Genomic DNA, 22,690 nt, shown 5'->3' with positions numbered 1-22,690 from the left:
GAGGGTTTTATGTACGTGTTCCGGAGGGATGTTGGGCTGCAGCTTTCTTTGTGCTGTCTTTGTCTATACTGGGTTTCAGGGTTATGCTGACCTCATAGAACGATGGGGAACATTCTCTCCTCTGTGGCTTTTTGGAGAAGTTTGGGAAGATTTTGCATTTATTCTTTAAATGTTCAGTAAATTTACCAGTGACAGCTTCTGCCCAGCCTTTATGTTGATTATTAATTCAGTCTCTTTACTTGTTACATGTTTACTTAGATTGTCTGTTCCTTCTTGAGCGTTTTGATGGTTCGTGTTTTTCTGGGAATTTCTTTCTTTCTTTTTTTTTTTTTTAAGATTTATTTTATTTACTTCAAAGACAGAGTTACAGAGGGAGACAGAGACAGAGAGAGGTCTCCATCTGCTGGTTCACTCCCCAAATGGCCGCAATTGCTTCAGGCCAAATCCAGGAGCCTGGAGCTTCTTCTGGGTCTCCCACATGGGTGCAGGAGCCCAAGCACTTGGATCATCCTTTGCTGCTTTCCCAGGCACGTTAGCAGGGAGCTGGATCGGAAGTGCGGCAGCCGGAACTCGAACCATCACCCACATGGGATGCCGGCACTGCAGGCTGGGGCTTTAACCTGCTTCACCACAGAGCCGACCCCTCTGGGAATTTCTCCATGTCATCTCAGGTATCTAATCTTTAAGCACATTCCTCACATTTACTCTTTTTTTCCTATATACTCCATTCTGCACAGGTAGCCAGAGTGACTCTAAAAAATGCAAATCTGCTCCAGCCACTCCCTGCTTACAGCTCTCCCTTGGCTGATCTCGGCTGAGAATAAAGATTCATTCTTTTTTTTTTTTTTTTTTTTTGACAGGCAGAGTGGACAGTGAGAGAGAGAGAGAGAGACAGAGAGAAGGTCTTCCTTTGCCGTTGGTTCACCCTCCAATGGCTGCTGCGGCCGGCGCATCATGCTGATCCAAAGCCAGGAGCCAGGTGCTTCTCCTGGTCTCCCATGGGGTGCAGGGCCCAAGGACTTGGGCCATCCTCCACTGCCCTCCCGGGCCACAGCAGAGAGCTGGCCTGGAAGAGGGGCAACCGGAACAGAATCTGGTGCCCTGACCGGGAGTAGAACCCGGTGTGCTGGCGCCGCTAGGCGTTAGCCTGTTGAGCCACAGCGCCGGCCATAAAGATTCATTCTTGATGCCTCCTAGAGAGCCCTGGCATGGCGTGGCCTGCATCACCTCTCCCTGTTCATTACCCTCACAGATCTGCCTCCCCCCTTTGCTCCAGCCACACAGAACCATTTGTGGCTCCTGAATACAACGCAAGTTACAGGTACCATCTCCTGTGCCCGGATCTCTTCCTCTAGCGAACTCCTGCTTCCTCTTCACAGCCCAGGTTAGACATCACTTCCTCTGGAAAATCTTTTCCTGACCCCGGTTCCTGTCCCAAGTGTCCCCCTCCGTATTTTATATTTGTTTACATATCTGCCGCCCCACAGGGGTGTCTTTGTTTGCACATCAGTCCCCATCAGGGACAACTTTTTATTTTTCTTTTTTTCCAGCTTTATTTTACTTATTCAAGAGAGAGAGAGAGATCGATTTTCCACCTGATGGCTCACTCCCCACATGGTCTCAATGGCCAAGGCTAGGCCACGTGGAAACCGGGGTCTCCCTCGTGGGTACAGGGGCCCATGCTCTTGGGCCATCTTCCATTGCTTTCCCAGGCACATTGGCAGGGAGCTGAATTGGAAGCAGAGCAGCTGGGACACAAACTGGTGCCCCATTATGGGAGGCAGGCTTGACTTACCAGCCCCAGGGACAACTCTTTAATCCCCAGCCCTGCATGTGGCCGTATCCCTATAGTGAATGTGGATCTGGCATGAAGTTTCATTCTGGTAAATCCTAGCTCCCCCATCCTGCACAGGGTCCCCCCAACCTCTTTGTCTTCAGCTCATCCCCACATTCGGGCATGCAGATTCTGAAGTCATTGCCCCACCTCCTGCATTATGTATGAGCAGAGCGGCTGACACTCACTGTGTGCCAGCCCTGTGCCTGTGTGGTCTCATCTAATGCTAGCAACAACGGGGCCAGGCTGGAGCCGCCACAATGAGCCTCATTTTCAGAGGAGAGAAACCAGAGGGGTTAGTGACTCGGCCAAGACCACACAGATGGTAAGGGACACAGCAGGGAGCAGGGACTTTTTTTTTTTTTTTTAAGATCTATTTTATTTATTTGAAAGGCAGAGTTACAGAGAAAAAGAGGGGGGAGAGAGGAGAGAGGAGAGAGAGAGAGAGAGAGAGAAAGATCTTCCATCCACAGGTTCATTCCCCAAATGGCCACAATAGCCAGGGCTGAGCCAGGTCAGAGCCAGGAGCCAGGGGCCAGGAGTTTCATGCAGGTCTCTCACATGGGTGCAGAGGTCCAAGCACTTGGGCCATCTTTGCTGCTTTCCCAGGTGCATTAGCAGAGAGCTGGATCAGAGTGGAAGTGGAGCAGCCGGGACACAAACTGACGCCCATATGGGATGTCGGAATTGCAGGCCGGGGCTTTAATCTGCTGCACCACAATGCTAACCCCTTATAGCAGGGACTTGATCCCAGAATCTGTGCTTTTAACCATAGTGCCAGGCTGATCTATATCTTCTTTGATTAAAAAAAAAAAAAGGTGTGAAAAATGACCAGTCTTGTTTCCTAAGGGCTGATGGGAGAGCAATCCGAGGCCAGCCAGGAGCAATTCCGAGGGTGGGCAGTCCAGAGGCACATGGCCTGGGCTAGCCTGGGACTTACTTTCAGAACAGAGAGCAAGAGCCCGGCAGAGAAGCCCCTCCCAGGGGCTTCTCATTTGTGAGTCTCAGAGGAAGGCCCGGGGCCCTCCTGTGGCTGGCTGAGTGGGGAATGGCCTCTGCCTTCCTCCTTTGGGACCTACCAGCTGGGTGAAGGAAAGGAATAAGGAGCTCAGTGACCTCAGGCCAGGCCAGCCAGGATCCGCCTGGCGCCGTCAGAGCAGAGGCTGGGCTACAGCCAGTCCTGGCATGGGCTATGTTTGGACAAGAACCCAGCTCCTTAGAGCTAAAGGGGACATGGTGGTGGTGGGGGGGATGGGGAGCAGGGGAAAGGTGGGCTTGTGATCAGGACAGTGGCGTGGGCTACAGCGGATGTGGGAAACGGGTGTTCCAGAACATCTTCCGTCGGGCAGAGGCAGCCTCCGCCGAGCGCTGGGGACTCGGCACAGCTGGGGACGGTGCTTCTTTCTCTAGAAAGTCAGGTTCCCTCTCTTGGGTTTAACTTCCCCCTGGATGGACCAGCAGCAAAAGGGAGGCACCAGATGGAGCTTCTCGGAGCATTTATTTTTTCTGAACACAGGGCATGGAGCAAGGGCTAGCCGAGGAGGGCTCATCAGTGGATGGGGGTGGGGAGGGGCAGGCTGGCTTGGGTGCAGGAGCCGATGTAGGGGCTGCGTGTGGGTAGCAGCAGGATGAGAAGTGGAAAGGATAGGGACCCAATTCCCTTAAGCCCACCCCACCCCATCCCTGGATCCCCTCTTTTCTCCCTTAAGTTAAAAAACATCCCTTGACGGCACTCGGGTCGGAGACGACGGAGCTCGGGTCAGAGACGCGGGCTCAGAAGTCGGACAGCACGGCCGCCAGCGTCTGCTCTGGCCAGCAGAGCCAGGTTCCGGCAGGATGGCCACTCAGGCCTCCTCAGCTGTGGCGTCGATGCCCGCGTAAGTGAAGTTCTCAAACAGCGACATGTTCACGTAGGCCTGGGGACAGAGCAAGCTTCACTGGAGTCTGGGGGAGAGGCGCCTCCGGCCTTGAGCCCCTGGACTTCTGTGGGGTCGGGGCATTTGGAGATTCTGAATTGTTCTGGCACCTCGGGGTGTCCCTGTGGCCGAGGACCAGCCCAGAGCACTGAGGACAACAGGCCGCAGCTGGGGTCCCAGCTGAGAGAGGTCCTTGACATCACTGTGAGATGGGTTTTTTCCCACGCTAACCCGGTGAACTAATGGTCTGCTGACGCACCCACTCATTCACCAGGCTGTTTTTGATGATTCACTCATTTGTATGAGTATTTCAGCAATCCTTCATTCTTAAAGAGCTACTTAATCATTAGTTAATTCCTTTAAGAACTCTTTTCTCATCCTCACTCTGCTGTATTTCTGCCCTTGTATTTGTGTGATAATTCAGCCACTGACTGAATCGCATATTTACTCGTACAATTATCGGGTCATCGATCACTAATCGCACTCCTGCACCACATGATTATTGTGCCACTCATCTGCTCGTCCATCCACTCGGTGCCCTGATGACGCCGGAGAAGGGGCTGCAGCCTGGGGCACTGCCCAGAGGTGGCAGCTGAGGGATTCGGGGTGACACCCAGGAGCCCCGGCCCCCTCACCTTCCTGGCTTCCAGCATGCGGCCCAGCTGCAGTGCGATCTGGGCAAAGGGCGGCCGCTCGTAGGGACGGTCCCGCCAGCACTGCCGCATCAGCTCGTACCTGTGCGTGGAGCGGGGGCGGACGTGAATGAGACCGAGGCCGGCCCGCCGGGGCGGTGGACGCCGCTCATCCCAGAGGAGGGCGGGCGGGCTCGGGGCACTCACACTTCGTCGTCACAGTTCCGAGGCTGCTCCATGCGGTAGCCCTGAGGCAGCTTCTCGTAGAGCTCGGCACAGGTCATGCCGCAGTAGGGGGTGCCTCCTGCGGGAGGGGACAGCGCGGTCTCAGCCTGGGGCCCCTTGGGGGCAGGGGCCGCTCTGGGGACAGGGGTCGGGGACTCACCAAGGCTCACGATCTCCCAGAGGAGGACCCCAAAGGACCAGCTGGAAAGGCAAGGACACACTTGTTACCCTTCAGGTCCTGGAGCCTGGCATTTAGTCTCTACCTGCCCAAGACGCACAGCCCCTCCCAGACCCTGCATGTGTCTACTCCGGCCAGCAGGTGTCTCTGCTCCCTGAGGGTCTTCCAGACCCCTGGGTCAACCACAGTACAGCCAGCACCTCTGCTGAGCCCTAACTGTGGTCCAGGGACTGATCATGCAGTGTGTTACTTCACTGGACCGTCACGCCAGCCCTCTGACACAGGTTCCGCTATCATCCCCTTTTCACAGATGCGAACACTGAGGCACTGAGAGCTTAGCTAGCTTGCCCAAGGTCTCACAGCTAGTGCGTGGCCAGGCAAGGACTCAAATCCAAGCAGCCTCACTCCAAAACACTTGCTCTTAATTGCATCTCACACGGTAGCCACCTCTGCACGCTGGGCCCCAGACCAAGGCCGGAAGCTTTAGTGCTTCCGGTGAGGGCTTCTTGGGAGTCTCGGGCAGAAGCGGGAAGAGGGTTTGTGGTGGTCAGTGTGGTAGACGGTGAGCGGGCAGGCCAGGGCACAGGGCTCGGGGCAGAGGGCAGGGCAGCTCAGTCAGGGCTGCAGGGTGGCACAGGTCAGGCTCAGACCGGGATGGAGACCTCCAGAGAGAAGTCCTCTCGGGGTGGGGAGCTCCGAGAGGGCATCTTGGGGCTCACACTCTGGTAAGATCTGCAGGTGGACATGACCTTGCCCTTTGGAGAGGAAGCAGGCAGCACTCCATCGGCCCAGGAGCACCATCATCATTCCCCAACCCCTCCGAGGCACCTCTCTGTCTCTTACACAAACCCAAGCCTGAACCACGCCTACCCCAATCCCACCCTAGAAACAAGCTTCCTGCCAGCTAACACCCCCTTCCCGTTGATTTGCTAAGGCACACTTGAGACTCCTGTGTCACAGCCGGGACACTCCTAGGGGCATCTGAGTCGGTCCTGGCTTAGGCTACAGAGAGGCGTGTCCGGTTATGCCCGTGTGGTGCCTGGGGGCCAAGCCCTGTGCCCCTTCCCACCTGCACACTCACACGTCACTCTTGGTGGTATAGACGCTGTAGTTCAGAGACTCGATGGCCATCCAGCGCACGGGGAGACGCCCCTGGGAGAGAATGGGTTTGAGGGGTCCGGGGTGGAGGGAGGGGCTGTTTGGAGGTTCGGCGGCTGGGGTGGTGCCTGAAGGGGAGGGTTAAGTGGGCTTACCATTGTCTTCTTCACATAAACCTCCTCCCCCCGAGAAAGGCCGAAGTCTGCGATCTTGGAGGCCAAGTTCTCCCCGACCAGCACGTTCCGTGCAGCCAGGTCCCTGTGGATGAACTGCAGGCAAGGTCAGCAGTCAGGGGAGCCCCAGGACGGCTGCACCGCCAACCGGTCGGTCCGCACTGTCGGTCTTCAAGGGCGCCCTGGAGCCCATGGCTATCCTCTCCTCCTCTCTGAGACAGCGCGAGGCTGGCTCTCGGCCCCTCCCGGCCGGAGCCCAGGCCAGGGCGTTCAGCCTGAACCTCTCTTCCACACTGCACCGCTCCCTGCCCCTCTCTCCCCAGCCTCTCCTCCTCGTCCCCTCCTGGACGAAGGCACTCAGGTGAGCCTGTTCTGAGTTCCGGTTTCTCTCCACCTTCCTCAGAGACCCCTCCTCTCTCTCCAGCACCCCCTCCCTCTGCACTGGCCCCTTCCTCTCTGCCTTTAAATACCCAAAACGTGGCCATCAGGGCTGATGCTGTGGTGTGGCCGGTTAAGCCGCCACGTGCAACACCTGGCTGCTCCACTTCCCCTCCAGCTCTCTGCCGATGCACCTGGGAAAGCAGTGGAGGCTGGCCCGAAGGCTTGGGCTCCTGCACCCACATAGGAGACCCAGTGCAGTGCCAAGCTCCTGGCTTCAGCCTGGCCCAGCCCTGGCCGATGTGGCCATTTGGTGAGTAAACCAGCAGATGGAAGATCTCTATCTCTGTCTCTCCTTCTCTCTGTAACTCTGCCTTATAAATAAATAAATAAATAAATGTATGTTTAAAACAAACAAAAGTGTGGCAGTGTGGCTATCTTTAAAACTCCTTCTCTCCAGGGTGTTCTCCCACCCAGGCCCAGGCTCCTCCTTCCCCATCCTCACGGGTGGGCCACCCCCACTCCCACCCCTTGTCTCCGGCTGACATCCACAACTGCTGCCTGGATACCTCCACCAGGAAGCCCTCAGGTACTGGCAAAGCAACAGCCCTCAGACCTCTCTGTGCTTGTAGACCCTCAGCCCCCCGGGCCAGGGACCACAGCTGTGACCTCACTCCTCCTCAGCCCCCTCACCCAGCAGAGCCTGCTGACTCTCTTGCAGAGGCAGCCCGGGGCCTTCCCTCCCCCCCACCTCGGCCCACGCATACCTGCTTCTCACTCAGGTACTGCATGCCATTGGCAGCGTCACTGGCGAAGCGCAGCAGCTGCCGGGAGCTGAGGGTAGAGGCGGTGCCGTGCTCTCTGGCAAAAGCGGGGTCTGTCTCCAGCACGCGGCTCTTCCGCAGGAAGTCGAGCAGGTTCCCGTAGGGGGCATATTCAATAGCGATGTACAAGTAGCCTGGGGGGCGAGGCCATCAGAGACCTGGTGCTTAGCTAGAGGGCAGCCGGATGCACAGTGGCCACAGCTCCTGGAGAGGCTAGGGTTGACACCAAGGGTTTGGAAGGAGGGGCTCACCTCGGTTCTCGCAGGCCCCTAGGAGGTTGATGATGTTGGGGTGATGCCCCAGTTTGCACAGAACTTCCAGTTCCCCCGCAAAGTCACGATGGTCATTTTCAGAGGCATACTCTGGGCAGAGAATCTGTGTCACCTTTGTCAGACAGAACTCGGGAGGAAGGGCATGGGCCGGGGGCGGGGGGCGAGTGCCAGAGGGAGAGGGTCAGGGCTGGGGCCAGGGGTCACTCCTGGGGACCTTTCAGCATCTTGATGGCTGCGTTCATCTTGAGCCCGTCCTTCTTGATCATGGCCCGGATGACCTGGCCGAAGTTCCCTTCCCCGATGAGGTCCTCAAAGGTGATGTCCTCCCACTCCAGCACCGGGTAGCTCAGAGGCTCAGGCTGCTGCTTTGGCCGCCGGGTCAGTGTCAAGGTCCCCGAGCTGAACTGCAGGATGGTCTCCTCGCCCTTCAGAGAACAGGACAAAGGGGCAGGTGGTCCACACTGGGGACACGGGGCATACATAGAGAGTTCCCATTGCTATGCAAAAGTGGGCAGGGACCTGGATGGAGAGCTCCCTCGTGGTCAGCCAGGGACAGACACACAGACAGGACTATCCTGGGACAAGCATAGGTGACGGGGCTATGGGTGGGCCACTGGGAGGACAGACGTCCAAGGAGAGAAACTTGGAGGGAGAGGCCAGGAGCCCTGGTGTCTGGAATGCAGGAGGGCTTGTGGAGGAAGTTGCTAGAAGCTGCATTGTGAGTTGCCGGACAGATGCCACTTCTAACATTAAAAGCAGAAACGAACTGGAATGAGCTGTGTAATGTCACGACACGGTTTTCTGGTCCCAGGGAGAGGGACTGGAGAGGGTCTGGAGAGGACACAAGGGTCCACTCATGGAGCAGCTACGCCAGGTGAAGCCCTGAGCAATGGAGCTGGCGGAGGGGCTGGTTTCTTCTGTGCACCCTGGGCCCCTGTGCACCCACTGGACGACCAGCTGAGCTCTGAAGCCAGAGAGCAAGACCATCACAAACAGCAGGAGAGGAGGGGGCCGGCCCGGCGAGGCTCACGGCAGGAAGAGGAAAGAGCTGAGCGGGGCCAAGGAGGCCACCCACACGGGAACGCAAGAAGGGTTGAAGCAGGCCCGGTGCGGGGGCTTCCTAAGTGAACCGAGGCTCGGCTCGATGGGCCAGGGCTGAGGACAGCAAGGGCAGGCAGCTGGACGCGCACACGTGGACGCACGCGCGTGCTCTCGGGCCGGCACCCTGCCCGTGTGGCCGGGGAGGTGCACAGCACGGGCACACACACACACGTGCACCTGGGTGCCTGCCAGGGGATGCACAGATGTGCGCATACACAGCACACACGTGTCTGTGTGCAGATACACGTGTCAGGGACAGGTCTTGATATACGAGGGTAAGTTCAGAAAGTTCATGGAAGACGGAATGAAGGGGAAAAATAACTGAATGCAAGCGAACACTTTCAGAAGGTCCCTGGGAGAGGCCTGTGATGAGAACTCTGCCTAGTTGGTGCCACGTATGCCATGATAACACGCGTGCTGAAGCCACTTTCTCTGCCCCTTCCCTCATGTGTCCTCGGGACCCTCCCCCGGCACAGCAGTGATGCCTTCTGGGTGCGCTGACTCAGAGAGGGAGGGCCACCGCAGGGACCCCGACACTAGCCTCTCTATCAAAGGGTCAGCCCTTGAGTTGATTTTTTTTGAAATGCCAAAGCAGGACTCTAAATACCAAAGGGCAGAGTTCAGGGCCTGAGTGACAACAGCGGAGAAGCTCTCAGAGGCGACAGGACCTGCAGGGAGGATGGGACCAGAGCAGGTGCAGCTGGCCGGCTGCAGAGAGCCGCCTGAGGGCCAGGACTGCAGGGCACAGAGACCGCACAAGCTGACCAGGGGGCCTGGAGGGGCAGTGGCCTGTGCTTCTCCTCTCAGAGACGGCCGCGTGAGGGCCTGAGGCCGCAGCATGTGCCGCCCTCTGCACGGCACGGGGAAGCACCCCAGGTCCTTTTTTTTTTTTTTTTTTTTTTTTTTTTTTGCCAGGCAGAGTTAGACAGTGTGAGAGAGAGTTATAGACAGTGAGAGAGAGATAGAGAGAAAGGTCTTCCTTCTATTGGTTAACACCCCCAATGGCCGCTATGGCTGGCGCTGTGCCGATCCGAAGCAGGAGCCAGGTACCTCCTCCCGGTCTCCCATGCGGGTGCAGGGACCCAAGCTCTTGGGCCATCCTCCACTGCCTTTCCGGGCCACAGCAGAGAGCTGGACTGGAAAAGGAGCAACCGGAACTAGTACCTGGCGCCCCAACCGGGACTAGAACCTGGGGTGCCGGTGCTGCAGCCAGAGGATTAGCCAAGTGAGCCACGGCGCTGGCCACACCCCAGGTCCTTAAGTCTCCCTAAGGAGGCCTGGGAATTGCCAGGGTGGCAGCTGGCATGAGGAGGGCACAGCAGGAGTGCCTGGGTGGGCAGGGGGCCACTGTAGGGCTGAGGACCTCATGTGTAGATGTGTGTATAAAGAGGCAGGTTCCCACGTGGGCAGAGCCTGCAAGGACAGGGCCGCCAGGAACCCCAGGCACCCCTCCGTGACGTCACTATGCAGCCTGCACTGAGGTCACCCTAAGAAGGAGAAGGCAGGGCGTGGGGAAGGGGAGAGACAAGTTCTAAGCTGACCATGTCCAAACGCCCAGACACGCGATTGGCCCTGATAAAATACGAACAAAGCTGAGCCGGGAATATGACAAAGCTCCTCACGAATATAAACGGGCTCCCGGGCTGAGCTCAGCTGTGCAGAAAATATTTTGAACCCCTGAACGCAGCCTTCTACCCGGGACCAGCACATGCGCGTGCACGCAGGCACGCACACAGTGCACAAGCTCTTGTGTGTGCGTAGGCGGACACACACGGACGCGAGGGTGGGACGCGGGCCCGGGGGCGGGCACAGCCACTGACCGAGCCCGACTGGTAGGTGAAGGTGCGTCTTCGCTGCAGGCAGCTTCGGCGGATGCACACGAGGGCGAGGAGCGCGGCCAGGATGGTGAGGCAGGTGGCAGACACGGAGCCCACCACAGCAAGGACCAGCTGCTGATCCAGGCCCTCCTCGGCCGCCCGGCTCTCCTGGACGGGGCCCTCGCTCTGCAGCCCTGGATGCAATGAGAGGGGCAGACAGCGGATCGCCTGGGTGAGGAACTCAGAGGCTGCCATGGGGTCCCACCGAGGGGGACAGGCCGGAGCCTCAGCATCAAGACACGGGGAGCTCACTTGCGCCACAGGGAGAAGGGACCAGGACATGAGTGCCCAGCACCAGGTCTGAGCCATTTGTGGGGAGCCCGGGCTGGGGGTAAGGCGGAGGGACTGCAGGAGGGCTGCGGGCCCTGGCCCCTCACCGTTGCCCAGGGTGGATGCTTCTACCATGTTGCTCCAGTCGCCGAGACCCTGAACGCTGGCCCGCACGCGGAAGAGGTAGCGTGTGCTGGCATTGAGGCCGCGGACGATGGTGTTGGTCTCCTCGGGCCTGTCCACGTCCATCCACAGAGGGTCTCCTGAGCCCCCAGCCACCTGCACCTCCACGATGTACTTGGATATGGGCCCAGGTGGAGCCTCCGGACGCTGCCACGTAAGTTGGATCTCGGAGTCCGAGAGGGCCTGGGCCTGCAGGTGCCGCGGGGCTGGAGGCCCTGGGGGGAGGGGGGAGGAGGTAGGGCTCACACAGGCCCAGGCTTTGCATAGCAGGCTCAGACATGCTCATTTGAGTTGTGTCTGTTGCCCTGGGTACTACCCTATTGTGGAGCCACCTGCCAACTTCTTTCTTCCCCTCCTAGGCCCCTCCCACCCCCAAGGCTGCCTTCACTTGGAAATTTCTGCTTCCCCTGTTCCCTTTGTCTCTCAAGTCCTCCCCACGTCCCCGTGTGCTCTGTATGCCCAAGCCCCACGGCCTGCCATGACCCATGACCTCCCCACGTGACCCCTGTCTTCTGATCTCCATGGCTCATGTCTTCCCTGATACCCTGGGTGTGTGCTGTCTTCTCTGTGTCCACCCAACTCCAGCAACCTCCCATGTCCCTGTGTCCCCTGTCCTGGCCCGGTCCCCAGCCCGCCACCCTGTCCACCCTGGGCGTACCGCTGGGGGGCAGAAGCACGCGTGCGAGGGGCGAGGCGGGGCCCAGGAGGGTACAGTGGTAGAGCCGCACATCCAGCTGGTAGTGGGCACCAGGCGTGAGTCCGGTCAGGACGGCGGTGCGGGCCTGGGGGGACGAGACGTTCTCCCGCCGCTCCTGGCCGCGCGCCACGTCCCACAGGCGCAGCAGGAAACCGTCGCCCACCAGTGGCCCAGGCACCGAGGGTAAGGACCAGCTCACTCGCAGCCGGTCAGGGCCCTCCACGTGCCACGCATCCAGCCACGGTTGCAGCAAGGGCTCTGGGACCAGAGGTCAGGGGTCAGAACTTCTGATGGCTCCTGGGGGCTGGGATGGGACAAGCTCCAAGGGAAAGGCAGGGGCCCCTGGGGTGGACGAGACTCGCCAACCCTGAGTGGACAGGACAGCAACTCCTGGGGGCCGGGAAGGAATGACTCGGGGCCTCTCACCGGGGCAGTCTGTGGTCATGAGGGTGGGTGGGCCCCAGGCCCCTTCGCCCCCTTCGCCCGGCCTGCTCAGCTGCACGCGGACGCTGTATCCTGTCTTTGGCCGCAGGTTCATTAGCGTCACGTTCTCACTGGGGTCCACTGCGGGGGAGTGGGCAGCACACACCATTCAGTCCCAGCTCCTTCCTGAAGCCGCCATTCTCCCATCGGCCCCTCCCACTGCTACCCAGCACCTGGGTCCCACCCAGGACCCCGCCCACTCACCCACGATGGTGGACCAGGCCATGGTGCTGTCCTGGGGCCGGTAGTGCAGGCGGACAGAGGAGATGGGTCCGTCCCCAGAGAAGGAGACGAGCGGGGAGACCACCAGCTGGCGGCTGTGCTTGGCCAGGAGCCGAGGCGCAGTCAGAGGCACGGGGGGCACTGCGGGAGACTCGGGGTAAGGTCCTGCCCAACACAGCTCACCCTGTCCTCAGAGAAAGTCTGCTTTGGGCATCAGCCATCTCTGGGGCTTCGTTTGGACTTGGGGACCCATCGTCACCAGACGACCAGAGCGGCCAGGGCCCAGTGAGGCAGAGCTCTGGCCCTGGATGGCTTGGCGCCCAGGGACCTGTGCTGAGCGAGGGAGTGACGTGGCCACACAGGGGTTGAGGGGCGAGCACTCTGCCCAAGCAGGAGCCAGCCAGGCGCCAGCCTTGCCCTCTCTCTCCTCCTCCCCGACTCACCACTCTCTTCCCGAACAGCAACAAAAACAGAGCCGCCAAGGAAGCACCTGCTCTGCCTCGAGGCTTCACAGGCACCTTTCAGCCAGGGCTCACTAACCCCTGTATCCTGAGTGCAGAAAGGGAGACTCAGAGACCCTGAGTAACTTGCCTCAGGACACACAGCAGCAAGCAGGAGACCGAGTCAGGGTTCGATCTAGGTCACCCCGAATCAGGAGAATCTGCTTCAAACAGCTCTGTGTTCCTGCCCAATGTCTTCACCCGACGCCCACTGCCTCTATTCTGGCCCCAGCTTCTCCCTTTCCAGATTACGGCATCAGTCAATGTCCCTTGCCTCTTCCAAATATTTGCCAGACTGACTTTCGAAGAAGAAGGAAGGAAAGAAGGAAGGAAGGGGGGCCAAAGAGGATGCAGGGTTGTGAGCTGGGGGGCGGGGTCAGGCAGGAGCAGGTGGGTGCTGATTTGGGTCAGGACAGAGGTACAGCTTGGATCCCATGGAGCCCCTGGTGCCCAAGGCTGTGCAGTGGACTCGATGTCCAGGAGGTGGCCGGATACAGTCACACTCCCGAGAACCTGCACATTGGCTTCAGAGCCACATCTGCACCGGGAGGTCCCACCAAGTGGGCCTGGGACAGGAGACGGGTCCTGGCTGCAGAGAGCAGCTGAAACCTTGGGACTGGAGAGGGCACTTTACATGACACTAACGATCCCAGCCAGCACCCACTGGGCAGCACCCTGCATCGAGCACGGGGCTAACCGCTCCCAGGCATCGTCTGATTTAACCTCCACAGCACTCCTTTCAAGCAAGCACTCCCACTCCAGCCGACGGGAGACAGAAACCCAAAGAGGCTAAGGAACTTGCTTAAAGCGACAGAGCTAGGAATCTTTAAAGAGAGGATTCAGAGCCAGGCTGTCCAGCTCCAAAGCCTGGCATGGGGACGGGTGGGGAGAGAAAGGCCGGAGGCGGGGCCTGGCGGTGGAGGTGGGGCCTGGTGGTGGAGGCGTTGGACTGGGCCGGTGAAGAGGCGGGCAGCAGAATGCAGCCGTGAGAAAGGGGCGGGAAGAGGGAAGGCTTATACAGAGGGCGAGGGGCTCAGGAGCCCGGGTGGGAAAGATGGGGCTGCCGAAAGTGATGGGGTACTTAGACCGGGTGACCGTGCCCGGCCCGAGCGAGCCTGGGCCCTGGCCCTCCCCTCCTCATTCACCTGGCAGACTCCCTGCAGCTGTCAGCTTTGGGAAGCCAAGCAGGTCACCTTCTGAGTTTCACGGTCCCATGAGCTCCCCCTGTCCTAGCACTGAGTGCCCACGTGGGGCGACTCGGAGCCAGGAGGAAGCGCCCCAGAGGCACACTTGTGTGTGTGTGCATGTGTGTGTGTGTTGTGTGGGGAAAGTGTGGCTTGGCAAAAGGGCGGGTGAGGATGGAGAGTGTCCCGTTTCTAGCACATGGGATGTCCTCTCCAGATGGGACTCAGCTCTGCTCAGCCTGGACCCCCAGCTGCCCACAAGCCCTCTTGTTTGCCTGGTGCCAGGCTGTGACCTTAGATGCCCTCCCTTCCAGCTAGGATGCTGTCTGAGCGGGTCGGGTAGGGCCTGCTCTGCTCCCCGGCCTGAGGACATCACTGACCTTTGACATTGACCTTGAAGCGCCGGCTGTCTTGGCCACCAGAGGTGGACACGCGGCACTCCCAGAGCCCACTGTCCCCAAGGGCCAGGCGGGGCACCTCGAACTCTGCAGTGGTCTTATCTGGCTCCACAATGGCCTTGGTGGACTAGGAGAGAGAGGAGAAGGGGACAAATGCCGAGTGGGCACCCCGTGGCAGGGACATGTGTCTGCTGGGATGATGCCTGGGACAGAGGCCCAGGGACAGCCCCTCACAATCAGCCTGACCTCACGTGAGCCACTGGCAGGCCAGTGGCAGAGCTGGGGGGAAGTCTGAACTGGTGGGTGGGGGTGGGGTGGGGGTGGGTTCGGGGGCCCAGGGCTGACCAGCAGCACGGTGCCGTCCGGCTTGCGCAGCTCCATGCTGCCCCGGACCGGGAAGGGGTTGCCTGCGGCTGCGCAGTTGATCCGGGGCGTGGTGTCCAGGTTGAACTCCAGCTCCGAGGCCACGTTGAGGATCTGGGGGATGCGGTCTGGGAAGGAAAGGACACTCGTTCTGGAGCTGCCCCCTCCTCCCCGCCTTGGGGCAGGCAGTCGATCACCAAAGCGCCCCTCCTCCCGTGCTGAGCATCTCAGCAGACGCGCCCCCGTCTACCTGGTCACTCAATCCTGAGAGCCAGCAAAGTCCCACGGACTGTTCCAGCCCCCTCCCCACCGCCCCATCCCACACTAATGCCCACAACAGGTGCCTCCCCGTCCCCACAGTCAGAACAGGAGGTCAGGCCTCCTGTGGGGGGCCCTGGCTGCAGACCCCCTCTCCCCAGGGCCTCCTGCTTCTGCTCGCCACCCAGCAACAAAAGGGCCTTTCTCAGACACAAGCCCGGCCACTCCTTCCTGCCCCTCACCTTCTAAGCCCAAACCCTTCGGCATTCAGAGGCCCCATTGGACCTCTTCTTACCACTCCTCTGGTCTCCCTGCTCCACCATCCCGGTGTTCAAGCCCTTAGGCGTTGCCTGTGCTCACTCCCCAGCTGTGTATCTCTGGGCTTTCGCATCCAATCTCAGATCTCACCTCCTCCCAGGTGACTCCCTGACTGGCCAGCCTCCCCTGGGCTCCCATACACTCTATGCTGCTGCCAGTCACGGTCTGGGTGGCTGGTCCTGAGAGCACCTGCCAGACTGTGAGCACCGTGGGAGTGGGGCTGGGACGGCTCCTGGAGAGAGGCAGGCCAGTCTCCCTGCTGGCTTGTCTTGAGGGGTCCGGAGACCCTGGTGCTCGCACCTGACTTCTCGCAGTGCACTCCATGCCACCCGGAGGGGCAGACACAGCCGCTGAACCGATCACAAGTGCCACCATTCTGGCACTGACACTGGAGATGGCAGTCGGCCCCGAAATGACCAGGGGCGCAGGCTAGGGACAGAGGAGGTGGTTAGAGGGGCGTGGTCAAGGGACACAGATGGGGCACAGGCTGTACAGCAGGCTGGGGACACAGTGGGCATCGGGTGGGTGAGCGGGGCACTGTGGGGGGCTCGGTGTGTAAGTCAGAGTGAGAGTGACGAGTTCAAATTAGGGTGCGGCCATGGATTGGTGGGTTGGTCCATACCTTCCTGGCACTGGCTTCCTCTCCAGCCAGATCCACAAGAGCAGCCATAGGGGTCTGGGAGGCAGAAGGTGAGGCCCCGGCAGCCTGATGTGCCTGGGCACTGCTCCTGGCAGCTCTGCCCAAAACGGCCCTCTCTGCAGGCTAGAAACAAGCCGGCATGCGGGTGAGCAGGTCCCTCAGCCCCACGCTCCATCCCATTGGCTCCAGGGTCTTTTCCAGGTTAGGCACCCTCTCCTGCCTGGGTCCTAGCTCCCTGCCTCCTCACCTTGCTCACAGCGGGTACCAGTGAATCCAGGAGGGCACACACACTCGCCGTCATGGTCATGGCAGACCCCTCCATGCAGGCAGCCTGGGCAGTCCTTGGCACAGCCTGGCCCCCAGCGTCCAGCCCCACAGCCTGGCGGAAAGTGTCCTCAGCAGCGGCCCTTCTCCCACCTGCCCCCCGCTGCTGAAGAATGGGGTAGCTCTGGGGACACGGGGTATCCAGGCGACCCACAGGACTCCCCGACTGCCCAGGACTTCCGTCCTCTGCTCCTCACCCCGCACAATGAGCCGAAAGAAGGCGCTGCCCAGGGGGCTGGCTTCCAGGTAGGTGGCACTGTAGATACCACTCGATCTGGGCTGCACATCTGGGAGCTGCAGCAGGAACCGCCCATCCCGGGCCTCCTGCCAGTCCAGGGTATAGAAGTAGGATCCTGGGGACACCAACAGATCAGGGCCCTCAGCACCGCACATGCACTGTTGCCACCTCTCTCTGCTCTCCCCTGCCCAGGTCACATCAGTGCACCCCACGCACAGTCATCAGACCTGGGGCAAGGAACCTGTTCATCATATAGTTTCGCGAGCCTGGCCACAGCAGGCCCTAGCCCCACCACTGCGCACCTGCTCAGACTCCCAGCAGCCCTCAATTCTGGAACGACTTCCTTCTCTTCTGGGAAGACGCTCCTGCCTGTGCTCACACCTGTGCCCACACCTGTGCCCCTCCTTGGAGCCCTGCCTGCCTTCTCCATCTTCCCACTCTTTAGGGCTCAGTCCAGGTGCTGTCTACTCTCTCCCGCACCCTGCGAGGGTCCAGTCTCCACCTCCCACCCCTTCTTGTCTCGATGCTCAGCACTGGACATCCTGCCTCCCGGTCTTCCACACATCCCCTGCTCTAGGGGTGGACCCCTTGACCTAAGGGACGGGTATGCCTCCTCAGCAGCTCAGGGATGCCAGAGTTAGCCAGAGGCTTGTGGGTCTGTGGACCAAGGCAGGAGCCTTTGGAGCCACACAAGGAAACAGCTTCCTCATGTGCATTGCCCAAAGGGCCTAAGGAGGTCGGGGTGGAGGGCAGGCCTGGGGCTGAGCTGGCACAGGTCGGCCCAACCTCAGCATACTTTGCTTCCCGCACCTGGGATCTGGCCTGGACACATCTGTGGAAGAGGCTGACCTTCCCCCTGCCAGTGGTGGGCACTTTGTCACCAGGTCTCTTTCTTTCCCATGGGGCCTGGAGCTCTCTGCCAAGGGGGCTATGTGACTGACGGTGCCAGCTGACTCCCAGGGGAGAGGGAGAGATCGGGTTTAACACAGTGCTTATTTGGGGGTGACAGGGAAGGAGGGCGCCGGCCACAGACTCCTGGTTCTCTAAATACTACAGAAGGGCTGGAGATGACCAGGATCCCAGAGTGGCGTGGGACCTGCTCCAGGACGGTGAAAGGACATTAGAGGTTGGCCAGGAGGGTCACAGATGCACCACAGTGATGGTCTGTAAGGAGCCAAGGCTGAGGCTCCTGAGGGCGCCCCCAGGGCAGGAGGTCAGAACCACAGGTCCCCGGAGGGCGCCCCCAGCGCGGGAGGTCAGAACCACAGCTCTCTCACCATTGCTCTTCCAGATCACATCTGTCTGCTTCTCCTTGTGCACACGTGCGGAGAGAACAGCAGTGTCGCCTCGGTTCACTGTGTGTGTGACCTTGTCTGGGAGCAGGTGGGCTGTGGGGTGGAGGCTGCGGTCAGCGACCAGGGTGGCGACCCCAGCCCTCCCGCCAGGACCGTGATCTCAGGGGCCCCCCCCGACCCCCCCCCCCCGCCCTAGCCTCACCTCCCGGGCTGTTGTGCACGTAGACAACGCGCGTGCGCCTCGCCCCGGCGCCGCCCACGCAGGAGAAGACGCCCACGAGGTCTGAGGGCTTGGAGAAGCCGCGCAGCGTGACCTGGTGAGAGCCGTTGCGCGCCACGTGCAGCGGCTGCCCCGGCGGGAGGGTGCGCACGATGCGGTCGTCCTTCTCCAAAAGCAGGGGCGGGCCCCAGGCGTCAGCGCCCCGGCCCGCCCCGGCCTCCCCGGACACGCAGGTCAGGAAGAAACGCTGGGGGTCGGTGAGGCGCAGGTTGGCCAGCAGCGTCAGGTCCACCGCCGCGCCTGGGGCCGGGACACCAGTGACGCCATGGCAGCCGCGGGAGCGCCCGGCCCCAGCCCTCTGATCCTCCACCCTCTGTAGAGAGGGTCCCCAGCCCTAACCTCCCCCCCTTCCCCGCTCCTGCCCCGCCCCCAGGCCCCTGGGCCACTTGGCTGTATCAGCTTTTCCATCCTCCCTCCCCCCCTTCCTGAGCACTGGCCCCTTGCCCTGGAGTCTCTTCATCCTAAAAGAACAAAAACAAAACCACAAATCCTCGAGCCCCGCCTCCCCTGCCAGATGGCTTCCCTTTACCGCCTGCTGGCTGTCGCGGGAGTGAGCTATGTATATCCTCCCTTCGGTCCCCAGCAGGCCCCCTTCCCCACTTGTGCCGCATGCTGCTCTGCGCAGGTGCACTGGGCCACCCGCCCAGCGTGGGTCAGGAGCTGTGAACAGCGGAGGTGTCCCGCAGGAACTGAGCAATGCTTGGCTGCATGGAAGGTGCGGGGCCTGGGTGCTGCAGCCTGGCGGGTGTGGAGCCGACGCGAAGCCCCTGGCGCCAGGCCAGGAAACAGGGAGGGCCCCGACCTGCGCTTGCAAAGAGCTCACTGCCAAGTTGGGAGGCAGACATGGACACAGCCAGCAAAGGCAGGGTGCCCTGTTCGGGAGCACACAGAGGGGGTCCCCAACCCAGCATGGCGGGGGGGGGGGGGATGGGGTGCTTCCTGGGAGATAAAGCTTGAGGGAGGGCTTTCAAAGCTGGAGCAGGAGCCAGGATGAAGGAATGGGGAGGGGAGCTCCTGGGGCAGGGAAGGGGCATTCTAGGTGGGGTGGGGGCAGGGGCCTGAAAGCTATTATGGTCGGGGGAGAGGATGGTCTGGGTTTGGACTGGCAGCGGCACAGAATGCAAGGCTCTGTGCTCCAGCGGGCATGGCCAGGTGGGGCTGAGTCTAGACTGTAGGGAGCCAGGCCCTCCCAGCCCCTCCCCCTTTGTTCCTGCCTGTTAATGATAAAGTAATTAATTGATTTAAATGCCATTCAGTTTATCAGTTAATAGGCTCAGAGAGCCTACCCTGAATAAGTGAAGCCAGCCCTTCCTGATGCCTCCTGGGGGTGGGCACCTGTTTTCCGTCGGCTCCTCACACCTCTGGGGAGGTGGAGGCACCTGGATTGTCTCATAAACTCATCCACCCCTGGCTTCGACCATCACCTCTGAGTCAGTAACCGAGCTGATGGCCTTGCAGCTCAAACCTGTATTTCCATCAGCTTTTCCCAAAGCCGCCCCACTCCAGTGCGCCCTGACTCAGTGCGTGGCACCTGCCACCCAGAGCCCAGCCCGCAGGCATCTCAGACTCCCCCTGTCGTAATAATGAATGTTTATTGGATGTCAGTTAAGCACCAGGCACTTCCTGATGTCCTCTCATTTTCTCTTCCCGACTGACCTGGGTGGTGGGTGTTATTATCCCTATTTTATTGGCGGGGAATAAAGGCTCAGAGAAGTTAAGCAACTTGCCCAAGGTCACACGCTTAGGTCTGTATGATTCTAAAGACTCAGCGTGTTCTGTTTCTAAAGTCCACGCTTCCGTGCTGGCTGTCCCAGCCAGTCTCAGAATTCTGTGAATTGTTTCCTAAAAGTTTCCGCACTTCATCCCCATCCCTACTCGCTAGGGCCATCCCAGCAGCCACATGCTCCAAAGTGACCCCACCAAGACTCGCATCTGACCTTGTAACTCTTGCCTACAACCTCCCATGGCTCCTCAGTGCCTGCAGGGTCGTGGGCCTGCGCCTGAACCCCTTGCAGCTCACACTCTGCCCCCTCCTTCTGGTCTCCCATGCACCTCCACACCTCTGAGGCTTGCATTGCTAGCTCTTGTGCTTGGAGCAAAGAGCACCCCTACAGGAGGGCTTCCCTGACTCCCCTTAGGTCGGTTACCCAGGGCAGAGCAAGCAGGCGTCTCCCTTTGCTCAGTGTGCCTCTGGAGCTGTGCTGCCTGTGCAGCCCTCATCCCACGCCCAGGGTCCCCCACTGGACTCTGAACACTCAGAGAGCAGAGGGAGGGAACCGGCTGCCACTTGCTCAGAAACCCTGAGTGGGGCACCCAGTGTGGGGCACTGTACTGGGCCCTCTGCATACAATACCTCATTAACTCCTGCAACAGCCGTGGCAGGGACATCAGCATTGGCGTTTGCCAGCCTCTCCACGAACGGCCCAGTCCTTAGCCCATGACCTCGGAGCTCAGTATGTGTTTGTCCAGTGAATGACTGAACAAATCCAACACACTATCCTAAGAGCACCCACTGGAAACTTCGCAGAGTCCCAGGCTGTCCTAGGATCCCACAGGGTCAAGGCAGCTGCCCTCCCCCACTGAATTCCAGTTCCTGCCTGAGTTTTCCTGGTGCTCGCTCCACCTCCTAACAAGTCAAAGTGATGGCAGTCATGAGAGAGTTGTTATCTTTTTCCCAGTTCTATGTATTGTTTTAAGTGTACCGCTCGGTGCTCTTGAACTCACGTACACAGTACTGTACGACTATCACCACCATCCGCCTTGCACAGTCTTTTCCATCTTACAAAATGGAAATGCTGTACCCATTAACCAGACTCCTCCCACCCCAGCCATGGCAACCACCATTGCACTTTCTGTCTCTAGGATACGATAGGGCTTCTGGGGGCCAAATCAGGGCCTCAGGGCCCCAGTAATGAGGTGGGAGCGCGAGGGCAAGACTTACCAACGTGAGAAGTCAGCAAGAAGATGGCGAGCAGGGGAGGGGGACCCAGGCAGACCATGCTCCGCAGGCTGACCCAGGCCAGCCGGGAGCAGCTGGGCCTGGGGTCAGGACTACGGGTCTGAGTGCTCAGCCTGTGCCGTCCAGGGAGCCTGGGTGCTGCGGAGGAAGAGGAAATGAGGTGGCTTGGATGGGAGGGGAGCAGGAGAGAAGGGTGGGAAGTTCTTATCCCTGCCCAGGCTCTGTCACCCTCCGGCCTGGCCCCACCAGGCTGGGGATGGGAGTGGTCTGGAATGGGGCCACTGGAGGCAGGGGTGGGGGGTGGAGGATGGGAGGGTTATGGTTCAGGACAGACCTGGGGGCTGTGGGGCTGACGTTGGCCATTCCCTCTCCCGTCAGTCCTCCGTCGGGCTGGCGCACAGGAGGCGGGCGGCAGGAAAGGGAGGAAGCCCGTGGCTTCCGCCTATTGAGGAGGGATGGGGGGAGGACATTGTTCTGGGGTCTCCCCTCCTCCCTGTGCGTACACACACCGTGGCCCACAGGACTGCACACATAAGCTCCCAGGACACCGGCAGGGACCCGGGACCCCAGAGAGCAGGGTGCGTGTGTGCCACGGGGGATCTCTGCGGGGCTCAGGGCGACCAAGAGCCTTTAGGTGTATTGTGTGTGCCTCTCCAGACGGCAGAACAGGCCTGTGCTGGTTCTTGCTGGCACCCTGAGGTCGTGGTGAGCCTGGGACTTGAACTTCTGATCTGGTTCTTGTTTTTCGGTACTGGTCGCTCCTTAGGCCCCATGTTAAGCAGATCTGAGGAACGCAGGGAGAGTCCCCAGTGTGGCTGGATCTCAGCTTAAACTACACAGAGGCTCAGCGCACTGTCGGCCTGACATCTTGCGCTGTGCAGCGAACCGAGTCTCTCTCTGGGTGCCAGGGCAGCTGGCATCCTCCCAGGAGAAGCACTGACTCTGGAAAGGCTGTGATGCCTGGGTGACACCGGGCAGATGTCCCAGCAGCTTGGCAAAGCCCCTAAGGCCCCGGGAACCCCGGAACCTCTGCTGCACTCCTGAGACAACACCTGTCCCGGCCCTAGCAGTTCCCAGAGTAGAACAGGACTCAGGTTGCAGGATGCCAGTGGGGAGGTCCCTGCAGAGAATAGGGGGAAGAGCTGTCAGGTGCCTCTGGCCTGGGATGGAAGGGCTGGGGTGGGGGGGAAGCCTGGTGCCAGCTTGCACAACTTGGGTCTAGGTGTCTGCATCTGCCCAGAGTGCATTGCTGGTGGACAGGTGGATGCTGAGTTTTCTTCTGGATCTACCAGGCTCGAATTCAGTTTCCAGGGGAAGCTGGGTTCCTGTCCAATACTCTTCTGAAGGTCCCTGAAAAGTCCCAGGGGAGGCTCTGACTCCTGGAGTGGCAAGAAAAAGGACCGGGGAGGTCTGCCCCAGCACCTGAGAGCCTGGAAGAGCTTTCTCTGGACAAGGTTCTGGGTGGAAGTGGGAGTGGGAGCAGGGAGGGGGGTTGATGCCTGAGGCTCCAGCTGGTCTTGGTGCCCAGATCGTTGAACCTGCGAGGAGAGGAGCTGGGAAATGCCCAGGC

The 22,690-nt window shown here is 60.1% G+C and overlaps 1 protein-coding gene across 1 annotated transcript; it reads right to left on the bottom strand.

Moving 5' to 3' along the window:
* Positions 1-3,327: 3,327 nt before the first annotated feature.
* TIE1 (tyrosine kinase with immunoglobulin like and EGF like domains 1) lies at positions 3,328-21,508 on the bottom strand. The gene is made up of 24 exons (XM_062193304.1): positions 21,455-21,508; positions 21,103-21,258; positions 18,084-18,401; positions 17,864-17,974; positions 16,546-16,701; positions 16,272-16,403; positions 16,007-16,147; positions 15,685-15,813; positions 14,791-14,936; positions 14,428-14,572; positions 12,346-12,504; positions 12,085-12,222; positions 11,620-11,916; positions 10,886-11,176; positions 10,452-10,642; positions 7,745-7,955; positions 7,510-7,620; positions 7,202-7,392; positions 6,039-6,152; positions 5,867-5,937; positions 4,768-4,808; positions 4,590-4,686; positions 4,386-4,485; positions 3,328-3,750 (listed from the first exon to the last, which is right to left on the bottom strand). The coding sequence occupies exons 2-24, from the start codon at positions 21,158-21,160 to the stop codon at positions 3,679-3,681; spliced, it is 3,420 nt and encodes a 1,139-aa protein (XP_062049288.1). The 5' UTR covers positions 21,161-21,258; positions 21,455-21,508; the 3' UTR covers positions 3,328-3,678.
* Positions 21,509-22,690: the final 1,182 nt, after the last annotated feature.

The sequence above is a fragment of the Lepus europaeus genome, chromosome 5 (assembly GCF_033115175.1).
Source record: "Lepus europaeus isolate LE1 chromosome 5, mLepTim1.pri, whole genome shotgun sequence".
NCBI lineage: Eukaryota > Metazoa > Chordata > Mammalia > Lagomorpha > Leporidae > Lepus > Lepus europaeus.
Note: the sequence above shows the minus strand (reverse complement) of the source record. Positions and strands in the feature narration are given on the sequence as shown.